The sequence below is a fragment of the Pseudonaja textilis genome, chromosome 2 (genome assembly GCF_049901715.1).
Source record: "Pseudonaja textilis isolate UNSWEBS1 chromosome 2, rPseTex1.2, whole genome shotgun sequence".
Taxonomy (NCBI): Eukaryota; Metazoa; Chordata; class Lepidosauria; order Squamata; family Elapidae; genus Pseudonaja; species Pseudonaja textilis.
In genome coordinates this window covers 244,119,129-244,140,519 of record NC_141991.1, presented here as the reverse complement: position 1 = coordinate 244,140,519, position 21,391 = coordinate 244,119,129, and the positions used below count along the sequence as shown (strand labels likewise).

General features: G+C 39.6%; 1 protein-coding gene across 1 annotated transcript in view; it reads left to right on the top strand.

Moving 5' to 3' along the window:
• The window catches only part of DCC (DCC netrin 1 receptor), a 1,175,771-nt gene that overhangs the window by 1,073,994 nt on the left and 80,386 nt on the right, over positions 1-21,391 (top strand). Inside the window, exon 22 of the mRNA XM_087927493.1 lies at positions 15,541-15,606. Within this exon, the coding sequence (XP_087783619.1) occupies positions 15,541-15,606 (66 nt within the window). The remainder of the gene's footprint in view (positions 1-15,540; positions 15,607-21,391) is intronic.

Here is a 21,391-nt window from a genome sequence, read left to right as displayed (position 1 = left end):
TGAGGGCAATAGAAGAGAGGGATGGCAGAGAATAAGATGGCTGGATGGAGTCACTGAAGCAGTATGCATGAGCTTAAATGGACTCCAGAAGATGGTAGAGGACAGGAAGGCCTGGAGGAACATTGTCCATGGGGTCGCGATGGGTTGGACATGACTTCACAACTAACAACAAATGTTCAACCCAGAGATCTTTAGAGACAGAACAACATCCCCCAAAGCAGCAAGATCTTCAAAAGAAAGAAGACAGAAAAGGGATATCAGGTCTTTCCCTTTTCCCTTTTCTCACAATATTTTAATTGATTACGTGCCATTCAACCATCACTGAGTCTTAATGACCACGTAGATAGATTTTCTGCATGATGATCTCCCTCCGACCTGGACCTTCATGTCTTCCAATGGAATACTATCACTGGTGCAGTTGATTTCACCCACCCTGCTTCTGGTTGTCCACTTCATCACTTTCTTTCCCTCTTTCCTAGCATTACCGCCTTCTCCAAAGAGTTAGATCTTTGCATAATATACCCAGATCTATTTGAGCCTCATTATTTGGGTCTGGAGTGAGAATTCTGGGTGGCCATCTCAAAATTGGAGTGCCAATAAAAGAAAAGTAAGAAAGAAAGGGGCAACTCCAGAGTAATTGGAAGAAAGGGAGGGGGGGAGAGAGGGGGGGAGAGAGGGAGGGAGGGAGGGAGGAGAGGGAGAGAGAGAAGTAAAATAGCTATGTTCCCAAAATCAGATTTTAATCCATGCCTAAAACTAATTAAGAAATGTAGGCAGGAAACCCTACACCATTTCAGACAAATGGTTATCCAACATCTTACAAAAACTTCCAGTGTTGGAGCATTCACAACTTCTGGAGGCAAGTTGTTCCAATTATTAATTATACTAACTGTCAGGAAATTTCTCCTTAGTTCTAAGTTGCTTCTCTCCTTGATTAGTTTCCACCCATTGCTTCTTGTCCTGCCCTCAGGTGCTTTGGAGAATAGCTTGATTCCCTTTTCTTTGTGGCAACCCCTGAGATATTGGAACACTGCTATCATATCTCCCCTAGTCCTTCTTTTCATTAGACTATAGACATACCCAGTTCCTGCAACCCTTCTTCATATGTTTTAGCCTCTGGTCCCCTAATCATCTTTGTTGCACTTCTCTGCACTCATTTTAGTCTCAACATCTTTTTTACATCATGGCAACCAAAACTGAATGCAGTATTCCAAGTGTGGCTTTACCAAGGCATTATGGTATCTTTGGTTAGAGAATTTCACAATAGACTTTCACCAAGCACTGTTGTTTAATTTCAGTGTATCACTTTTTAAGGCAGTTTTTTAATAACAAAAACTTTTTAAAGTAAAAACAAAAAATACCATTAATTTATAATTCACACTTTCTGCTATACAGTATATGTGTACTATATATACACAACACATACAGACACACAGAGAGATGTATAAACAAGGACTTAGCTTGGGCTTCTATCACTTGTGTCAATCTGCGTTTGCCAAATATTCATGATTTTTTAAAAGTTGCCACTGTTGGTACCAGTTATAAATAGACACACCAATCTACTGTATTTGCTCTGACTACACATGTTAGAACACAGAATAGGTACCATCAATGTAGCAATTTTGAATAAATATAAAACAAATCAAAGGCAAGGATTTTCTATTATTTGGGTTACACTTAATTTTCCTGCCTACGCGCTACCACCAGAACAAACTGAAATTTGAAAAGCTAAATAATAAAAAGAACAAGAGAAAGTGCTTGAAAGCTAGAAATGCATTTATTGTGCACTTACTTTTGTGGCATAAAACTGTTGCTTTGGTAAGTGGTGTTCTGTGCCAGATTGGTTCAATTAAGATTTAAAGTGATGTGGATATCTCAACTTTTGGAAGGGAAAGTGAATATTGTAAAGTAGCACAGCATTTTGGAAGAAGTGTGTGGTGCTTTTTCTGAATTTGATACAATTTTGACTGAGAAAAGGAAATACTTCAGATAAAAGGTATGATTTTTTTAAAAACAGTTTAAAAACCATGTTGTAACTTGGTAGACTGAGAATGCCTGAAAAATATATTATTCTATCACAGTCCTTTTCAAACTTTAAGCGGTATGGATCTTCACTCCCAGTTGACCAGGTGGTTCTGAGAGTTGAAGTGCACACATGCTACAGTTGTCAAGTTTAAAAAACATTTATCTTAGTCAATGGTTGTAAGCTTTGGTGGTAGTGTTGGGGAAACCAACACATTCATCCCACATGGTCTGTAGAAAGATCCATGATCCATTGACTGGACACTTTCGGCAAGATTAATATCATAAAGTCAACCAGTGTCTTTAAATTCTCAGAAGTGTCAAGACTAGAAAGAGTGCAGAGAAGAGCAACAAAGTTGATTAGGGGACTGGAAGCTAAAACAGATAAAGAACAGTTGCTGGAATTGGGAATGGGACCAGATGTGTTACATACTGGCCCTGCCCCTACCCAGTTTAGCGAAGGGGGAGAAAGCCCCAATACATCATGTGACGCCACTGTGACAATGCGAGTTTGACACCCCTGGTCTAGTTTAATGAAAAAGAAGGACTAGGGGTGACATGATAGCAGTGTTCCAATATCTCAGGGGTTGCCACAAAGAAGAGGGACTCAAGCTATTCTCCAAAGCACTGAAGGCGGGACAAGAAGCAATGGATGGAAACTGATCAAGGAGAGAAGCAACCTAGCACTAAGGATAAATTTCCTGACCATTAGAACAATTAATCAGTGGAACAACTTGCCTCCAGAAGTTGTAAATGCTCCAACACTGGGAGTTTTTAAGAAGAGATAGGACAACCATTTGTCTGAAATGGTGTAGGATTTCCTGCCTGAGCAGGGGGTTGGACTAGAAGACCTCCAAGATTCCTTCCAACTCTGTTACTCTATTTGTGATTCTATTTGTGAAGTTCCAATTCGGAAAAACTGATTTAGTTTATTTGAGACCTCCAAGGTTATCTTCAGTTGCTGTGTCTTCCAGTCCTCCGTGTAGCATTAAAACTGCCTAACACTTTCTGTCTCTTATATTTTCATCTGCTATATGAAAGGTTTTTTGGGATAACTTCCTTGACTACAGCTGTCTTATGTGTCTTCTCCTAGGAATGAGGCAGTTACTTCCATGCCTGACTATCTATGCAACAAGAGATTGATGCATTAAGGAGGGAATAGAATTGTATTTGTTGACTGTGCAAATGGGATGGTCTTGTTTTTAATGTTGTCTGTATCTTTCAAAATGCATGTAGTCAACTACTTTTTTTAAAAACCCAGATGGGACAGATCTGAATTATTGTTGAGTTCTTGGTGCTCTCTAAGCTTTTGTTTGCAGATGTTTTGTTACCTGACTAAGTAACATCATCTATCATCAGTGGTAGTGTGCTTGAGGTTTGATCCCTGTTTATATAAAGTGTTTGCCCTGTCATTTTTGATATACAGTGTTCCCTTTAGTAGTTCCTTCATTAAGATATTGTTTTCTATGTGCTTGCTTGTCTGGAGTAAATCCCTGCTTATCTGAGTGTAGGCTGCTGGAGATTTTCATCTTTTTATTTCCTTCTTAGTTTTTATATTCTCTCTGTGAATGCTGTGTAAATGTGGCTTATCTCTATGTGTCTGTTGATAGCTGATTTGTCTGAATGCCAAGCTTCTAGGAATTCTGTAATTTTTGCATTTAGTTTGGTCTGGGATGTTCACAGTTTTGTAGTTGAAACTATATTTGAGTCCCTCCATGTGAAATTAAGGAGTTTTCATTGTGTTTTCCCACTGCTAGTTGGTGTACATGGATGTACTCTGCTAGTCTTCTTCCTGTCTGTCCTACATGGTGACTGTTACAGTCCTTACAATGTATGTTGTAGATGACTTCAGATTTTATTTCTTGGGCTGCTGGGTCTTTTGGTTTGTTTAAGATGTTTTGAAGAGTTTTAGTCTGTTTCTGTGCTATGGTGATGCTCAATAGTTGTAACAGCGTGTTGATTGTATCTGAGACTTGTTGATGTATGGTAATATATTCTTTTCATAGCTTGTATTGTTTGAGTGATCAAGTGCTTTTTGATAAAGTTTGCAAGGGTATCCATTTTGTTGGAAGATGTTATATAGACAGTCTAAATATGAATATTCTGAGTCAAAATGTGATCTGACTATGATGGTAGCCCTGACTGAGTAGCACAATGGCCTAGAGATGAAGGCTCATAAGAGTTAGGGTTAGGCAGCAACAGATGTTTCTCTATCAGGACGCAAAGAGAAAATATCTGCTGTAAACCCTGCATAGGCGTCAGGAAGGGGATCTGGCCAGTAAATGCTCAGCTCCACTCAGTCATCCCAACCCCACTGTGAAGCAAAGGATTACAGGGTCATAAAAATATAATAGTAGCCCTGATTCAGTTACAGAGATAGTAGTCTCTAAAAAGTAATGCAAATGTCGTTCTCTCTGGGCTCAATGTCATCCTTGCAAGGTAGTTCAGACAAAGAAGCAAGCCCATGGGGGTGCTACCTTTACCTTTATTGTAAGGTTGTATTAAAAGAAATTTGCAAGTTCTGAAAATACATCTCTACCCCACCCCGCTCATCTGTACAGAGCAAGAAATTGGAAGGATCCCTTCTGAGACACCTTCCATAACCCAATTTCTTCTGCAGATTCAACTGCCACTTGTCTGACCATTGTTTAGTTTGTGGCTCTTCTGTTTCCCAAGGTCATTCCCACTTAGCATTACATCTGGTCACCACGTTTCTTCCATTTCCATCTGCTATGATAGGAAGGAATTAACCACAACAAGTACAATGTTCTGGAAAAGTTTCCTGCCTTTTGTGCTGTTTCTGGCTACTATTTTTGTAAAGAAAGAAAAGCGTATGTCATTTCATTTTGATGGATATTTAGGGAAAATACCCAAAGCCCAAGCAATTGTGTCCCTTGCAAGCCGAATGATCCCAATAGCTTTCCCACTCCCCTTCGGTTTCTTGTCATTTAAGCAGAACTTTGCAAGTCCATTTTGCAAAATCTTATTTGAAAAATCAACATGCAGACAAAATCAGAGAGGGAGCATTCTGGGGAAAACTTTGCAGAAACAAGCATATCTTCAAAAGGATTGGTATCCGTATCAAAATGGGATTGATAACTTCTTTTAAAAAAATCTTAGAAAGACTGCCCCTCCCCCCTCCCACACGCAAAGTTTTATAATCCAATTTTGGTCACCACACTATAAAAAAGATGGTGAATGTCTAGAAAAAGTGCAGAGAAGAAGAACCAGGATGATTAGGGGCTGGAGACTAAGACATATGAAGAACGGTTACAGGAACTGGGCATGGCTAGTCTAGTGAAGAGAAGGACCAGGGGAGACATGGTAGCAGTCTTCCAATATTTGAAGGGCTGCCACAGAGAGGAAGGGGTCAAGCTATTTTCCAAGGCACTCAAAGGCCAGACAAGGAATAATGGATGGAAACTGATCAAGGAGAGGTTCAACCTAGAAATAAGGAGAAACTTTCTGACAGGGAGAATAATCAACCAACGGAACAGCCTGCCTTTGGAAGTTGTGGGAGCTTCATCACTGGAGGCTTTCAAGAAGAGATTGGACTGCCATTTGTCAGAAATGGTGTAGGGTCTCCTGCTTGGGTGGGGATTGGACTAGATGACCTGCAAGGTCCCTTCCAACCCTGGTAATCTGCACTCCCATCACAAGAACCTCATTTGACATACCCATACCTGAAGCCCTTCCAAAAAAGAATACTAACTCTGTCATCTCCTAAACTCCGAAGAATGAAGAAATGTTCAGAAACCAACCCACAAGCTCGCAGAACAAACCTCCATCTTCAAAGTTTTATTTCTCTCATTTTTAGAGCTCATTTGTCACAGTCCCTGCCCAAATATTGATGATGATTCCAGGACACAGGTGTATATCTGGCAAATTCAGGCTGCATAAAACCCACCAGCACTTTGAATGCAGCTGCCAACCCTCCTCTCAAGATAGAAGATAAATACTTTATTGGCCAAGTGTGATTGGACATACAAGGAATTTGTCTTGGTGTAAATACTCTCAGTATACATAAAGAAAAGGTACATTCATTAAGAATCAAGAATCATAACGTACAACACTTAATGATAGTCATAGGGTACAATCAACGATCAAATCATACTAGGAAACAGTCAATATAAATCGTAAGGATATAAGCGACAAAGTTACAGTCCTACAATCACAAGTGGGATGAAACTCAAAGTTTCATCGAACAGTTATCAGGAAGAATCCTCCATTGTAACCTCTAAGCAAAGGACTCCATTCCAATTGCTCAATTATTCCTGAACAAGAATTGGCATGGTACATCTGACAAGGCACTGGCCCCTGGATGTTGACTGCATTAATCTCATTAATAAAATCTCTGCTGATTGTCTGAGTGAACAGACAAACAGAAGCTAAAAATTTTCTCCCCGTCTCTAAGTATTATTATTATTATTATTATTATTATTATTATTATTATTATTATTATTATTATTATTATTATTATATTTGCTTTTGTAACAAAACAGGACAATTCATCCTTTTGTCTTCCTTGGATGAAAGCCAGTGTGTTGCTGCTTGGTTACACGAAGCACAGAACTGTTGCCGCTGAATGTTGCTTGGCTGCAAACCAGAAAATGTCTAGTCTGTCTTGTCACAATACTTCCACTCAGCTGGTGGTGGCATCTCTGCAAATTACTTCTATTTTCTAATTCCAGCATTCACCCAGATGCTTTGCTCTATGCTGGAGGTCTCTTTGCCACCGAAAAAAACAAAAACAAAAGCAGTTTGTTTGTGTGTGTGTGTGTGTGTAGAGGAACATTGTCAAATGGAAGACAGTGTAGGACAATGCAGAGGGATTCAGGTGGATTCTGATTTGGGGTATCTACAGTCAGCACAGAGATAAAGAGGGGGAAAGAATTTTTCAAGAATTCTTGTTCTTATTTGTCTCCTCACCCAAAAAATTGCCACCGCCCCCCACTCCTGATCTTTATAAAACAGATGAAAAGGTAATACGTTCAGAGCTTAGGAATTTGAAAGAGTTCTTGCAGTTGAAATACACAGCAGGCTCTGGAGATAATAGAATATAATTGGCCATCATTCTTATTGTTTTGTTTTTAAAAAGAACTTGAAAGAGCCAGAAGATTCAGGAGTTTAGCAGCTGTTAGGATTATGTAGTCTTTGGTGGGAAGGAAGTAAACATTAATCATGATTAGTATTTTTAGAATTAAGGATCATAATAACTGTCTCTTTTCATAAACATGGCCAAGTTTTAAAATAATTATCTGTCTTCACTTTTTGGGAGAGGTAAGTAGATCAATTATAAACAGGGATATTATAGTTTAACAAATCAGGACTAGTAAACAACTACCATTAGCAAGACAAGATGGCTATAATCCCTGCCATAAAATACCACATGCATGCATTTTCTCTCTCTATATATGAAAATGCTTATTGTTGGTCTTCTTTAGTTCAGCATTCTGAATTTATAGTGATCAACAAGATTGGGTGATGTTTAAATACATTGTATGTTCAGAATATCTATCATTAATTTTAGGCCTGCTAAAATCTTAACTAAAATCTTAACTATTAACAGGTTCATATGGAGATTGAAAGATATTGCATTTAGGTTTTGGAAATACAGTTCTACCAAACAACTAATGTCATTTGTCAGCCAGTCATTATGTATCAATAACTGATTAGAGGCAGGAGTGATTTATAAATTATAAAAAGCAATTATTCCCAACCTGCCTTCAATCAAGGACCTATATACTGCATGAGTCAAAGAGAGGGCTGTGAAAATATTTACAGACCCTCACATCCTGGACATAAACTATTTCAACTCCTTCCCTCAAAATGATGTATAGAGTAGTGGTTCCCAAACTTTTTCAGTCCACTGCCCCTTTGGTGCTACAAACTCATCCTCGGTGCCCCCCACCGAGGGGTGGGATTCAAATTTCTATGGGTGTGGCCTAATTTGAGGGTGTGGTTTGCTGGTCACATGACTGGGTGGGCGTGGCTTGCTGGTCATGTGACTGGGTGGGCATGGCCAGGTGACTGGCAAACCAAATACAAGTGGTCCTCACTTAATGACCGGTTATTTAGCAAGTGTTCTAATGTATGACTGGCCTCCCCAGAGCTACTTGACCAGTTTTTGGAATTTTGACAGCTTTAGATCAGTAGTCTAAATCCCACCCCTGCCTGTGTGTGTGAGAGAGAGGAAAAGAGAGAGGTTGGATCAGATCTCTCTCTCTCTCTCTCCCCACCAACGCCAGAAAGCCACCGTCAGTCAAAATTAATATTAGTGGTCTCCAGGATTTAAAATTATGAGTTTGGTGGTCCTTGAGGTCCAAAAGTTTGGCGACCCCTGATCCAAAGGGATGAGCCTGAGAGAAGGAATGAGAGAGAGAAAAGAAAAAGAAAAAGAGAGAGAAAAGAAAGAGAAAAGGGAAAGAAAGAAAAAAGGACAAAGAAAGAGGGGTGGGGTGGAAGGAAGGGACAGAAAAAAATAATAAAGGAGGGAGGGAGGAGAAAGATAATGAGATATCTATTCTAGTCCAATCACCTGCTCCAGCAGGGTTAGAAGGGAGTGTGTGTGTGTGTGTGTGTTCTCCTTGTAATATACCAGTACATTTTGGTTTTGCCTTCTTCAGAATTGTACTGTAATACATTGGGGAAAAGTAATTTTTAGGGTGGAGATCTGGTCCAATGGATCCTGTTTAAAGCCTAAACAAAATGTGAGAGCTTCCTGATAGTCTTGACCATGTTTCGTCCACAAAACCTTTAATACAAGCCAAAGAGGTTTCAATGTGGAAAAGGGCCTCAGTCTAAACTAGGCCTCATTCAATCTGATGCATCAGCTCTCGCTCTCTCTCTCTCTTCTCTCCCTCCCTCCCTCCCTCCCTCCTTCCTTTCCTCCCTCTCAGACTGGCTTTGCTCTACTTTCCTGATGTGACTGTGGGTCCAGCGCTTTGAACATAGAAGGATGGATGGATGGATGGATGGATGGATGGATGGATGGATGGAGAGAGAGAGAGACAGACAAACAGACAGGCAGGAAGGCAGGCAGGCAAACTGATAGACGTTTTGGATGGATGGATGGATGGATGGATGGATGGATGGATGGATGGACGGATGGACAGACAGACAGAATGCGATAGTGGTGGCACTTTGGGAAAGCGGTGGCAGCGGCTTTTCCCAATGTGCTGCCACATTCGGGGCACCGGTTCTGGAGCATTACTACAGTCAATGGGTGAACCTGCAGGGCCGGCACCTCGAACGCCCCCGCCCTGATGCCTCTTAGCGTCCCCAAGGGGGCCGGCAGAGTGGGGCTAAGAGGTGGCAGGGGGCATTCGAGGTGCCAGCCGGCCCTGCAGTTTCACCCATTGACTAGCACTGCTTCGGAGCCAGTGCCTCCAATGCGGAAGCGGTGGCACATTACATGCCGCCACAGCCGCGTTCAACGCACACACCCCTGCCACCTCTTAGCACCCTTCTGCTGGCCCCCTTGGGAATGCTAAGAGGTGGCAGGGGGGGTGTTCGAGGCACCGGCCCTGCAGGTTCACCCATTGACTGTAGCACTGCTCCGGAGCCGGCTCCTCAATGGGTGAACTTGCAGGGCCGTCTGGCACCTCGAATGCCCCCTGCCACCTCTTTGCATCCCCAAGGGGGGCCAGCAGAGGGGTGCTAAGAGGTGGCAGGGTGTGTGTGCATCCAACGCAGCCATGGCGCAGGTAACGTGCCACCGCTTCCGCATTGGAGGCGCTGGCTCTGGAGCAGTGCTACAGTCAATGAGTGAACCTGCAGAGCCGGTGCCTCGAATGTCCCCCCTGCCACCTCTTAGCACCCCCTCTGCCAGCCCCCTTGCCTCTTCGTGCCCCCCTAAGGCATCCCACTGCCCCCAGGGGGCGGTACTGCCCACTTTGGAAACCACTGCTATAGAGCAGTGCACACCAGAATAACTAGACACAAGAACAGTTTTTTCCCAAACGCCATCACTCTGCTAAACAAATATTTCCCTCAACACTGTTCAACTATTTACAAAGTCCGCACTACTATTACTGTTAATCTTTTCATCACTCCTTGTCACCCATCCCCTCCCACTTGTGACTGTGTGACTGTAACTTTGTCGCTGGTATCCTTACAATTTATATTGACTGTTTCCTAGTATGGTTTGATTGCTTATTGTACTCTATGAATATTATTTAGTGTTGTACCTGATGATTCTTGACTCTTGATGAATGTATCTTTTCTTTTATGTACACTGAGAGCATTTGCAGCAAGACAAATTCCTTGTGTGTCCAATCACACTTGGCCGATAAAGAATTCTATTCTGTTCTATTCTATTTCCTGTGAAAAAAGAAAGTATACCAATGTTTATCAGTTTCTTAATTCCACTAATATAAAATAGATTGGGAATAGTTATTGTTCAGTCTCTTATCCAGTAACATTCATGCACAAGCCTTAGCAAGTAACTATAGAGAAGGAGTGGCAGAACCTGAGGGTGGAAGCAAAAGAGGGAATAGCCTAGAATTTATACAGCCACAAGTCCAACCCTCTATCCCAAGGTTCGGCTGATCCTTATCTAACTCAAAAAGGTGCTAGCCATTAGTTGAGAAGATTCCTCTCATAGGCAGTTTAGCAGTACATCAGTTGAATCATATATTCATGTTAGACCTGGTCTTTTGTGCCTGACTATCTCATAACAATACTTGGCAGATGTCTTTTTTCATTCCATATGCCTTGAAAAAGATGGTATCTGCAGATTGGAAACTGTAGCGTCAACCAATTGGCAACCAATGCAGGTCCATAAAAGTAGTGTTACATGTTCCCAATGTCAGGAGCCAGAGAGTATATGGTCCTCTGTATTTTGGGCCAATTGTAGTTGCCTAGTAGTCTTCAAGGGCAGCCCTAAGTAGAACTCTTTCGAGTAGTTGAACTAAATAAAGGTGAGATTTTCACCATCTAAATGACTTTCTTTTAGGAGTCTCATTCCCAATCTCCTTCTGTCTTCTTTTCTCAAGACTAAATATACACAAATTGCTCTTGACTGACTTTCTTACAATTTGGCTGAAGTTTTCTTAAAGGACCTGTCCCCGCAATAACTTTGACTTAAGTAGCTATAGGGGGAACTCATGTGTGTGAGAACACCAAAAAAGAGTCACTTGATTCAATCAGCTCTAAACAGACCCAGTCATGCATTGGATTAAACAACACACTCTAGCTGTGTTGCAGAAGTAACTAAACCCAATAAAATTATCAATTTTGCATAACTAGTCCTCAAAGAAAAATCAAATCATAGATTGACAGTTATAGTCAAATTGCACCATTGCATATAATAAATTTATTTATATATAAATTGAATTATTGAATTAATTGATTATTCAGTTCTTTCCACTCCATTTTTTTTACCTAGCAAGATTGTTCTGGATTTTATTTCTGTCTACATTATGTTTGCAAAATCCCCACAATTTACTTGGAAATTTTCCCCTTTAAAGGATAAGTCAAGACTTCTGTTGACAAATTCATGCTGATTTGATAATTTTCTTTTTTTTAAAGAAGTCCTTACAGTTCCATCACTTCTTCTGATGATTATAGGTAATTTCAAAAGAATGGAAAGAAAACATGTATTCAATCATTTCTTTTTTAAAAATAGAAGTTAAATGCAACTTAAATGCACATTAAAATGAACCATTATTCCTTGAGATTTCTGGTTTGAAAAGTAAAGCAATTTCATCCCTGCTGAATTCAAAGCAAAAAATTATGGTCAGTCCAAGTAATCTAGAAAAGGGATAATATTTGCCATATGTCTCTGTATAAATTGTTCATACATAAAATAGTTTTGAAGCTTTCCAAGGGATAGAGGTACTAAATGAAATATTATTTTAGTCTGCATGCATTAAACAAGAAGAAAATAAAGGGCGAGAGACACATTGGGCTTGTGACTATGAAAATGGCCTGTTTGCTCTCCAGTCCTAATGATTATGACTCAATATTGTGCAACTTTACTGAGGATCAAATGCCAATGACTCTGCAATTAACTTGACTGAGAAGTTGATTATGCTGAAAGCTCCTATGATGATAATGACTTTGCATTCCTAATTGTGCCTTTCATGCCAGAGCACTTCATACATTGACAGGAAAAAGCATTTAAGAGAAATAATTTTAGGTATACAGAATCTGGAAGCACTTTGTCTAATGAAAAAAAATCAGCTCCTCAATTTAACATCATCTTTCTCAAGTGCATGACAGGTTCTCCAAGAAGTTATAAGTGATTGCTGAATTTGTTTCATGAGAAACCTTTTGGTGTGTTTGTTTGGTTCTTTTACTAAGAAAAAAAAAAGACTATTATAAAATACTTCAAATAAGCTGGCAAAAATGAGATGATGGGAGAAGATGACCCAGCAATGAAAAGCAGACTGATAGCATAAAGCAGGCTGGTGCTTTTCCTAGAGGTATGAAAAGGGTCACTTTATGAGCATAATAAAGAATAAATGTTTCTATTAGCTAATTTTAACGTCAGAAAGGGAGGGCGGAGAAAGAACCCTCTTTGGAAATGCAGAAACTTGAAGCACCAGAAGAGTCTCCATAATGAGGTCATCCACCTTCTTCTGTAGTAGCATTTCTAGTATGGAAGTTGTATAATAATTTACATTACTGTGCCTTTGTAATGCATCATCTTGAAAGGCCACATAATCTTAATTTTGTAGGCTTCCTAGGTCTTTAGCACTTCCCTGGCCAGGAGCCCAGTGATTTTGCATGCCAACAAGCTATATTTTGTTGCAATATCACCAAATGCTTTGGTTTCATGGAATGGAGTGGAGTGGAGTAGAGTAGAGTACAGTAGAATAATAGTTTTTTTATTGGCCAAGTTTGATTGGACACACAAGGAATTTGTCTCTAATGCACAAGCTCTCAATGTACATACAAACACCAAGATAATATCATCATGAATTATCAGGAGAAGTAGTAGGAAAAGTGAGAAGGATAATAGTAATCCAGCCCTACTACATGGGTAAATATCCTTAGACATAAAACAGCATTGTGTAAATTAGGTGTTCAGCACAGTATTGTCTCTTTGTCTAGTTGTTTTGGCATGCAATCATTGATGGGATTCAAAAAAATTTACTATTGGTTCTGTGGGCGTGGCAGGGCTTGGTGGGTGTGGCAGGGCCTCCTCACCCCACTAACCTGCTTTCCAGCTCCATTCTCCTGTGCAGGGCAATAAAAGAAGACCCAGCCAATCAGCTGGGACTCAGGAGACAGAGAAGAAATGGGGGCAGGGCCAGTAAGAGGTGATATTCCCAACTACCAAAATTTCTGCTACCGGTTCTACAGAACTGGTCAGAATCTGCTGAATACCTCTTCTGCATGCAATGCCCTAAAGCAGCATTCCAAGGGGAGGAGTTGAAACAGTTTATGTCCAGGATGTGAGGGGTCTGTAGATATTTTATCAGCCCTCTTTCTGACTGCAGTATACAGTCCTCAATGGAAGACAGGCTGGTTTCAAGTGGTGTTTTTTTTTTTCTGCAGTCCTAACTATCCGTTAAATTCAGTACCCATCCTATTTGCTTGTTGTACTGAACCAGATAGTTATAGAAGTTAGTTGGCATTTTCCCCCAAACAACTATTTATTTGGAGAACATAGCTTTTTTATTCCTCTGTAGTTTGGGACATGGCTGGTATCCATCAACCTCCATTATCAAGAGACAAGGTAAAGCAGTTAGAGGTAAAGCATAAGATGACAAGACTTAGAGTTGGCTCTTTTTCAGTACCATCTACATGCTGAAATAACCCATCAAAAGTGTGGAGCAAAGTATCTTTACTCATGCTTGTTAGATCATTATTATTATTTGGCTAAACCATTGAAACTAACAAGCCTCTTTGAGTGCACTGCTGAGTCTAAAGTTATTATGGATATTCAAAGATAGTTGAGAAAGAGTGTTTAGCATGATGTGAAAGCTTTTCAAATTCTGCAATTATAAGAAATCAAGTCATTTTTGTACAATTTTACCATACATGAAATATTCATTTATTTCTCTCTCTCCATCTACCTACCTACAAGGGCTTATATATTGCTCCAATCAAAAAGAACTCTTGAATATCTTGTATCTCCCCTTTGCAAAGAAGGTTAAAAAAAATCAGTGCCACCAAATATCCATTAGCAATTACAGCTGAAAGTTTCTATGTGAGAGGCACTTTTCAGTCATCTGTGGTGGTTGGAGTCTACGTGCAGGAGAGTTTTTGAGTTCTACACAGCCCTCTTCTCTTCCATGTGTTGCAAGAGTTTTTTAAAAATATTTTTATTAATTTAGATAAAAAGAGTAACATGTTCCAAATCCATATATATAGTGTGTTGTTACATTTCTTTGGAATAATATTCATCATAATCATAATTATAATCATAGTATTCTCTAATGGTAGTTTCATAATAACAGTGCTTTCCCCTCATAACATTAATACATATTAATTAGTAACACTAATCAAAATTAATCAAAATTAATAAGTTACAATAAGCAACCCTAATAGTGAGATTAATCTTTCTCTTGTAATCTTCGAGATTCTAACTCCTGTTTCTCTTATTTAACCATCAATAGAACAGATCCCATACCTCAAAATATTCATTGTTCCTTTTCTTTAATTTCAAATGTTAGTTTATTCATTTCTGCACATTCTAAAATGTTTGTTATTATCTTTTATTCTGTGGGGATCTCCTCACACTTCTAATGTTGTGCGAACACAATTCTGGCTGCTGTTATACTATTAAATATGTGTTTCTTTTACTATATTTGTCTGGTATGATGCCCAACAGGAATATTTCCCGTTTTAAATCTATATGTTCTCTTATCATTTGTTCTCGCCGGGTGTGTATATTAGTCCAGTATTTTTTTTTTTCCTTTTGAACATGTCCACCACATGTGGTAATAAATGCCAGGGATTTGGTTGCACTTCCAGCACTTGGCAGACATATCCTTAAACATTCTGGCTAATCTTGCTGGTGGGAAGTGCCATCTACAAAACATTTTGTATAAATTTTCTTTATACGCAGTGGACAATGTCAATTTATAGTTTCTGTCCCATAACTTTTGCCATTTGTCCAATTCTATGGACACGTGTGCCAAAAGTTAAGCATCTTAGTTAAGCTATGGAAAAAAGGCTAGCACTTGATAGAATCTATCTGGACTAGAAAAGAAATGTCAAAACTGAAGTTACCAGAGAACTTGAACCACTGAAAAAGGAGTTTGTGTTGGTCATGGGAAGTATGCCCAGCTTTTCGATCAGAACTGTCATCCTTTGAGAGCAAATTTTCCCGTTGGAACCACATTCTTCTCCTATTTTGTCACCTTAAACTAGCAATCCTAGATAGTAAAGCAAGACTGGAGTCAAAGCCCTCCAAGATTTTACTTTAGAAAATCTGCTTTCACGTTGACCTACAAATATTGCCTTCTCTAACAATATGGACTGGTTTAAACATCCCACTGACACCCTTTCAAGCTCTGGACTTAGCTGGCTATTCAGTTCTGATGTTTGTTTTCTTTTCCTCAGGTCGTCATGGAGATGGAGCCTATTGGCCTGTTGACACTAATTTGATTGACAGGAGCAGCCTCAATGGTAAATATGACTAAAGCCAAATTCTTCCTTTTCAATTGTCATTGGTTAATTCTGTCTGATCTGTGTGATCTCTATATTTTTCTATCTTTTCTTCTCTTCCATTTCATCTTAGTGCCCCTTAGATAAGGCCAGTTTCAATTTTGGGAAGAGTTCAAGTAAATTGGCATAGGGGTTCCTCTTAAATGTTAGAGTATGGGTTGACTGCATGGCTGAAATGGGCATGGAGATGATTTTAATTGGTTCAGAGCTTAACTGGTGGGGAGCAATGGCTCAGTGGTTAAAGATGCTGAGCTTATCATCTGGAAAGCTGATAGCCTCAATTCAAGACTCAAGCACCACACAACCTTAGCAGTTCAAAAGCTTACAAATGCAAGTAGATTAATAGATACCACTTCAATGGGAAGATAATAGCGTTCAGTGTGCCTTTGGCATATAACCATGTTGGCTACATGACTATGGAAAATGTCTTCGGTCAATGCTAGCTCTCTTGGCCAAGAAACAGAGATAAGCATTATGACCTTCAGTCAGACATACCGTAGATAATGTCTGAAGGTAAAGTCAGAGCATATTCACTTAAAGCTAACAGGTAAAGCCCTACTTAGCAATCTTCTTAAAAGGATTTTACCAACGTAGTTTACAATATATTGCTTTTAATGATTTTTCTTTTCTTTCTTTTTCATTTTTTTTCCATTTCATTTTTCTATTTTTATGTCTTCCCTTTTTATGTCTAATTGTGGAACAATGACATATAGTGGTGCTATCAATATCAATATTATGTTTCTGCTTTTTAAGCATTTTAAGAGATTTTGAGTTTCTTAAAAGTAACATAATGAACTTAGTTCTATACATTTCTATACATATATACAGGATTAATGAAATACAGGATTTTAAATCTTATGATGATTTTTCATTGCTTATTTACTGAAATCTTCTTGTTATCAGCTGTGTCCCTTTTTGTCTTATTTTCCTTTTGTACAGCTACTTACTATGTTCCTTTAAATGTTTCAATAAATAAATTATAACAGACCCAAAAAGCAAGTGTACTGAATTGCCACAGTCTGTATGGCTAAATCATGTGTTTGTGTGATTGATAAATGTTAGGATTTGTGGTCCCATCACATCAAGGTGGGGGGAAAATGGGTAACCATGTCCTGCTAGGTTATTTCCTGGCAAAACGGAACACAGATTTACAGATTTGACTTTTCATTGCTGCCGCAATGGTAACTTCCAAATAAGGCTGATATTTATGATTATGAGCCGTGGTGGCACAGTGATTAGGATATAGTACTGCAGCTAATTCTGATGGCTGCCAGTTGCCAGAAATTCGAGTCTCACCAGGCTCAAGGTTGACTCATCCTTCCATTCTTCTGAGGTCGCTAAAATGAGGACCCAGACTGCTGGAGGACAATATGATGACTCAGTAAACTGCTTAGAGAGGGCTGTAGAGCACTGTAAGTGGTATATAATTCTAAATGCTATTGCTATTATATGGTTCATAGACTACTAAATCTTTGAACCTTCATTTCACTTATGGTCAATCAGAATTCCAGCCATCTTAGACAAGTCAATATAATATAGTTCCTTACGTACATTCATGTGGGCTTCTTTGGTGATTTGCAATGCTGTTGCTCACGTAACATTTTGCATAGGTAACATAGCTGCCAGGAATGCTGATTCAGCCAACACCTTGCTGCTGATTGCAGGGTAAAAGAAATAAGTGAAGTTGCTGATTTGGAATATTGTTTTGAAGGTTCTTAATTAAGAAGATTTTGGCTTGACAGCCATGGCATACAAATTATTTGAAATGGCATGGAACATTTCCCTAAAAAAATTAATGATTCAATAGATGTCTAGTAGTTGTTTTGGATACTGCTCACTAGGAAGCTGTTCATTACACTGTGGAGACATTTTATGGAGACTCAGCCCAAGGATGTCCATCCAAAGTTATCTTAATAAAGGACTTTCAAAACAGATTTTCAGATCAACCAACTTTTGACTATTCAATCGCCAATTATTGGCCCAATCAAAGCTTCTGCAAACTGCAAAGAGCTTTGCAAAATCAAGAGTTTCATATGGCTACAGATAATCAGGAAAGCTCAAAAGGATGCAAATGATAAGCCATCTTCACACATATTATGGTCTAGTGGCCAATATGATCTCCTGAATTCCAAATTAATATAAAGTATCCTTGCATAGGCTATCCTTAGTTCAATGAGGCTTCCACTGAATAAAATTCCTGGAGAATGCTGTGTAAAATAGCAACTAGAAATTATAAAATGAAAGCATTTCAGATTATTTAGCAGAAATAAAATGCATTTGATGTAACATTTCTAATTTATATCTTAAAGGTCCTAATGGAAATTTAATTTTAATTAAGCCTGACCCAATATAGCAAACCATGAAAGAAAATCTCCTATGGTTTTCGAAAGATTAATATAATGTAATAATTACTAACTTTGTTCAAACAGGCTATCATTTCACCATTCCCTGGCTAATGGGAATTTAGAATTTTCAAAATATTGAATATATTGGGAGAAATAAGTAGCTGAAGGTTGCATAAATCCACTCATAAAAATACAACATTAGTACCCAGCCAATAGCTGATTAAATCAGATGGGTGCGTTTTTCAACACATGAAATGAGAAAGAAATACTTAATGTTGTCATTATGTCCCTTTGTATATTAGGGGCATGAATCAGAAATAGTATCATGAAATCTGGATGCTGACAGTCAGGATATTATTTGATAGCTAAAAAATTTCTGTATGTAAAGCAGAGTAAATGAAGCTTCTTGATTGTTAAAACAGAAAACAGAACAACAGAGTTGTTAATAATTCTGTCTTGTTGGTGATAGAAAAAGAGGCCTTCTAGGTTTGTTTCTCAGGATTTCCCCCACTCCCTAATTGTACAAATGTTTGAAATCAAATAAGAGAAAAAACCTCCAGCTATTTACAAAGAATGATGGACAGGATCATGAAAGTATTGTATGTAAAAAGACACTGCAGTCTGTGGAGTTTCTCAATCATCCAGGTCATGGATGTCCCCAAAGTACTTTTCCAAAAGACAATTGGACTTTCCTGGTTTTTTTTTTTCCTTAAAAACATTTTGCTTCTCATCCAAGAAGCTTCTTCAGTTCTTAATTGAATGGTAGGGAATGGTTTCCTCATTATTTGAGAAGTGAAACATTTTCAAGGAAAAAGCCAAGAAAGTCCAGTTGCCTTTGGGAAAAGCATCTTTGGGATATCAAATATGACATTTATGATAGACTGTGGGGAACAGTGGTTCTATGTTTTAAAAAAAAGAGAGAGAAAGCTTTTTAAGGGATATAATCTATAGTCTTGAGGGTACAACTTGATGTGCCAGGACCACATATGATTCTGGAAACCTTGCATACTACTTGAAGGACCGTTCACATAGAATAAATGGTAGATTCCTGTTTTATATTTGTTTGGAGAAACAAAATGTACATTTTGTTGTGTATATGAGATGGTAGATTGTACTGGATTGTAGAGATAGATATGTGTAAGTTGAAGAGTGTGTAGAGGGAAAGGCAAGAAAGAGAAAAGCTTGATAAACTAACTGTGAGGCTGGAATTTGTTGAAGAAACAGAGGAGTAAAGAAACTGATAGGCCAAGAGCTAGTGGAGTGGAATGGTTGGAAAGTGACAGTTGGAAGATAATGGACACTGCAAATGGAGCTGAACTGGGCGTCCTGGAGTACGGAAGAGTGCCGGAGGAGTAAAACCTCCATAAAAAAACCTTAGTTCAGCTGTCCCAGCTGGTAGCACCTCATAAGAGCCCCTTTCCAGGGTTACAGGAGATGGTCAAACGTTTTGAAGGCAGGAAAGGTCTTTATGCCCCAACGGCAGGTAAAATGGTAGAACCATCTTCTAGGAGAAGGGAAATTCTGATTTCAAACCTCCACTGCCTGGTGGCTATATCTATTATTGGAAAAGACTTCAGGAGTCAAAATCCGGAGCCAGAGTCCCAAAAGCAGTTCATGACTGTGTACAATCACGTTCTGGTGACTCCTGTGACGCAGCTGGAATTAATCGTATCGGCTCTGCCATTCCAATAGACTATTCCAGTGATGTGGAGAGGGGGAATCTGCTGCTTGGATAACAGTTTGTCCTCCATATTAAATTATACCCAGGCCTCGTGCTCTGGAGAGGACACTCCAGCTTTGCATACAGCATTGAAACAACACGGGAAGTGGCAGTCACCGATTTCATAGCAGGATACCATAGTCTCTTGAGACTGAAGGATGCCAATTCAATTCAATATGAGACGGTGATGGAATGTTTTAAATGAAGGATGTCATATTAACTTTCAAGACTTGATGTTAGGTATTACTAGAATAGTATTAACATAAACGGGATGGCTTCCTAGAGGTCCAGTCTACCAAGGTTATTCATCCTAAAGATTACACGTAGTCTTTGAGTTCAGAGGTAGCACATCTCCAAATGTCAGCTAGACAGGAGAACAAAGGCTAAGAAGGCCTTGGTTCAAAATATTGGGCTTCAGTGGGCCTTTATCTAATCCAGCAGGGTTATTTCGTTATTGTTATGTATTAGTTACATAACAATATCGATAGAAAACATGGATGTGTCAGGTTCCAAGAAATTCATCTCCCACAAATTGAACTCTGGAGCATTTCTTTTCCTCAAAGAACAAATGTATTTACATACACCATCTTGGCACAAACTGGTGAAAAGCCAGTACTAAAGTTCCCAGGCTTTTCACTTCACCATATATATGCTGGTTTCTTATTTCTCCAAAACAATATGTCACATTATCCAACCAGCTGGTTGCTTGATGACTACACTCCTCCTCCTACAGTCAGCCAGCCATTAGAATGTGGCTGAGTCATTGGCCAACTATGTTGTTTTGGCTGAAGACTCCATCTTCAACTCTTCCCCGCTTCTGTCTCCAACAAACTGAATTCATGTTATCAAATCCAGATATCAAACAATCCCACAACCTGATCAAATTCAGGCTTAACACAATGCTGGCCTTAAAGTAAACAGCATTCAGATCAACAGTTTAAGATATGCTGATGACATAGTTCTGCTTGCCAGTAAGCTTGAAGACCTTCAGCTCAGTGGAGGTATTCAAATTTCTGTGGGCATGGCTTGGTGAGCATTGCAGGGGAAGGATACTGTAAAATCTCCAGTCAGAGGTGGTATTTGCTGGTTGTCTAACCCAGGGGTCCCCAACCACCGGTCACTGGACCGGTACTGGTCCGTGGAACAATTTCTACTGGGCCGCCAGTTTGCTGGGTGCCGCCATCTTGTTTTGATGAAAAAGTGCTTCCAGTGAGCTTTTCCGGGTAGAAAGCGGTGTTTGGGTGCTGAAAGAATCCTCGCGCCTTAGTTTCATCGAGGGGGGGCAGCGGCTTCGAACAAAACTAAGGCGTGAGGATTCTTTCAGCACGCATGGCAAGGCGAGCCGAGCGACCATCCCGAAGCCATCACGAAGCCCATCGACACAGGTACAAAGGAGGAGTTGAAGGTGGCGGGGAGAAGTGGGGGACGGCTGGCTGGCCGGTCGCTCGGCTCGCCTTGTCAAGCGTGCTGATGCCGGTACCGGGCCGCGGATGATTTTGTGATGCCAGTACCGGGCCGCAGCACAAAAAAAATTGGGGACCACTGGTCTAACCTACTCAAAATTTCCGCTACCGGTTCTCCAGAACTGGTCAGAACCTGCTGAATACCACCTCTGCTTCAGCTCCTCATTAACAGAGTCATATAAATATCTGAAAAATACTGCTTAAAGCTTAAAACATCA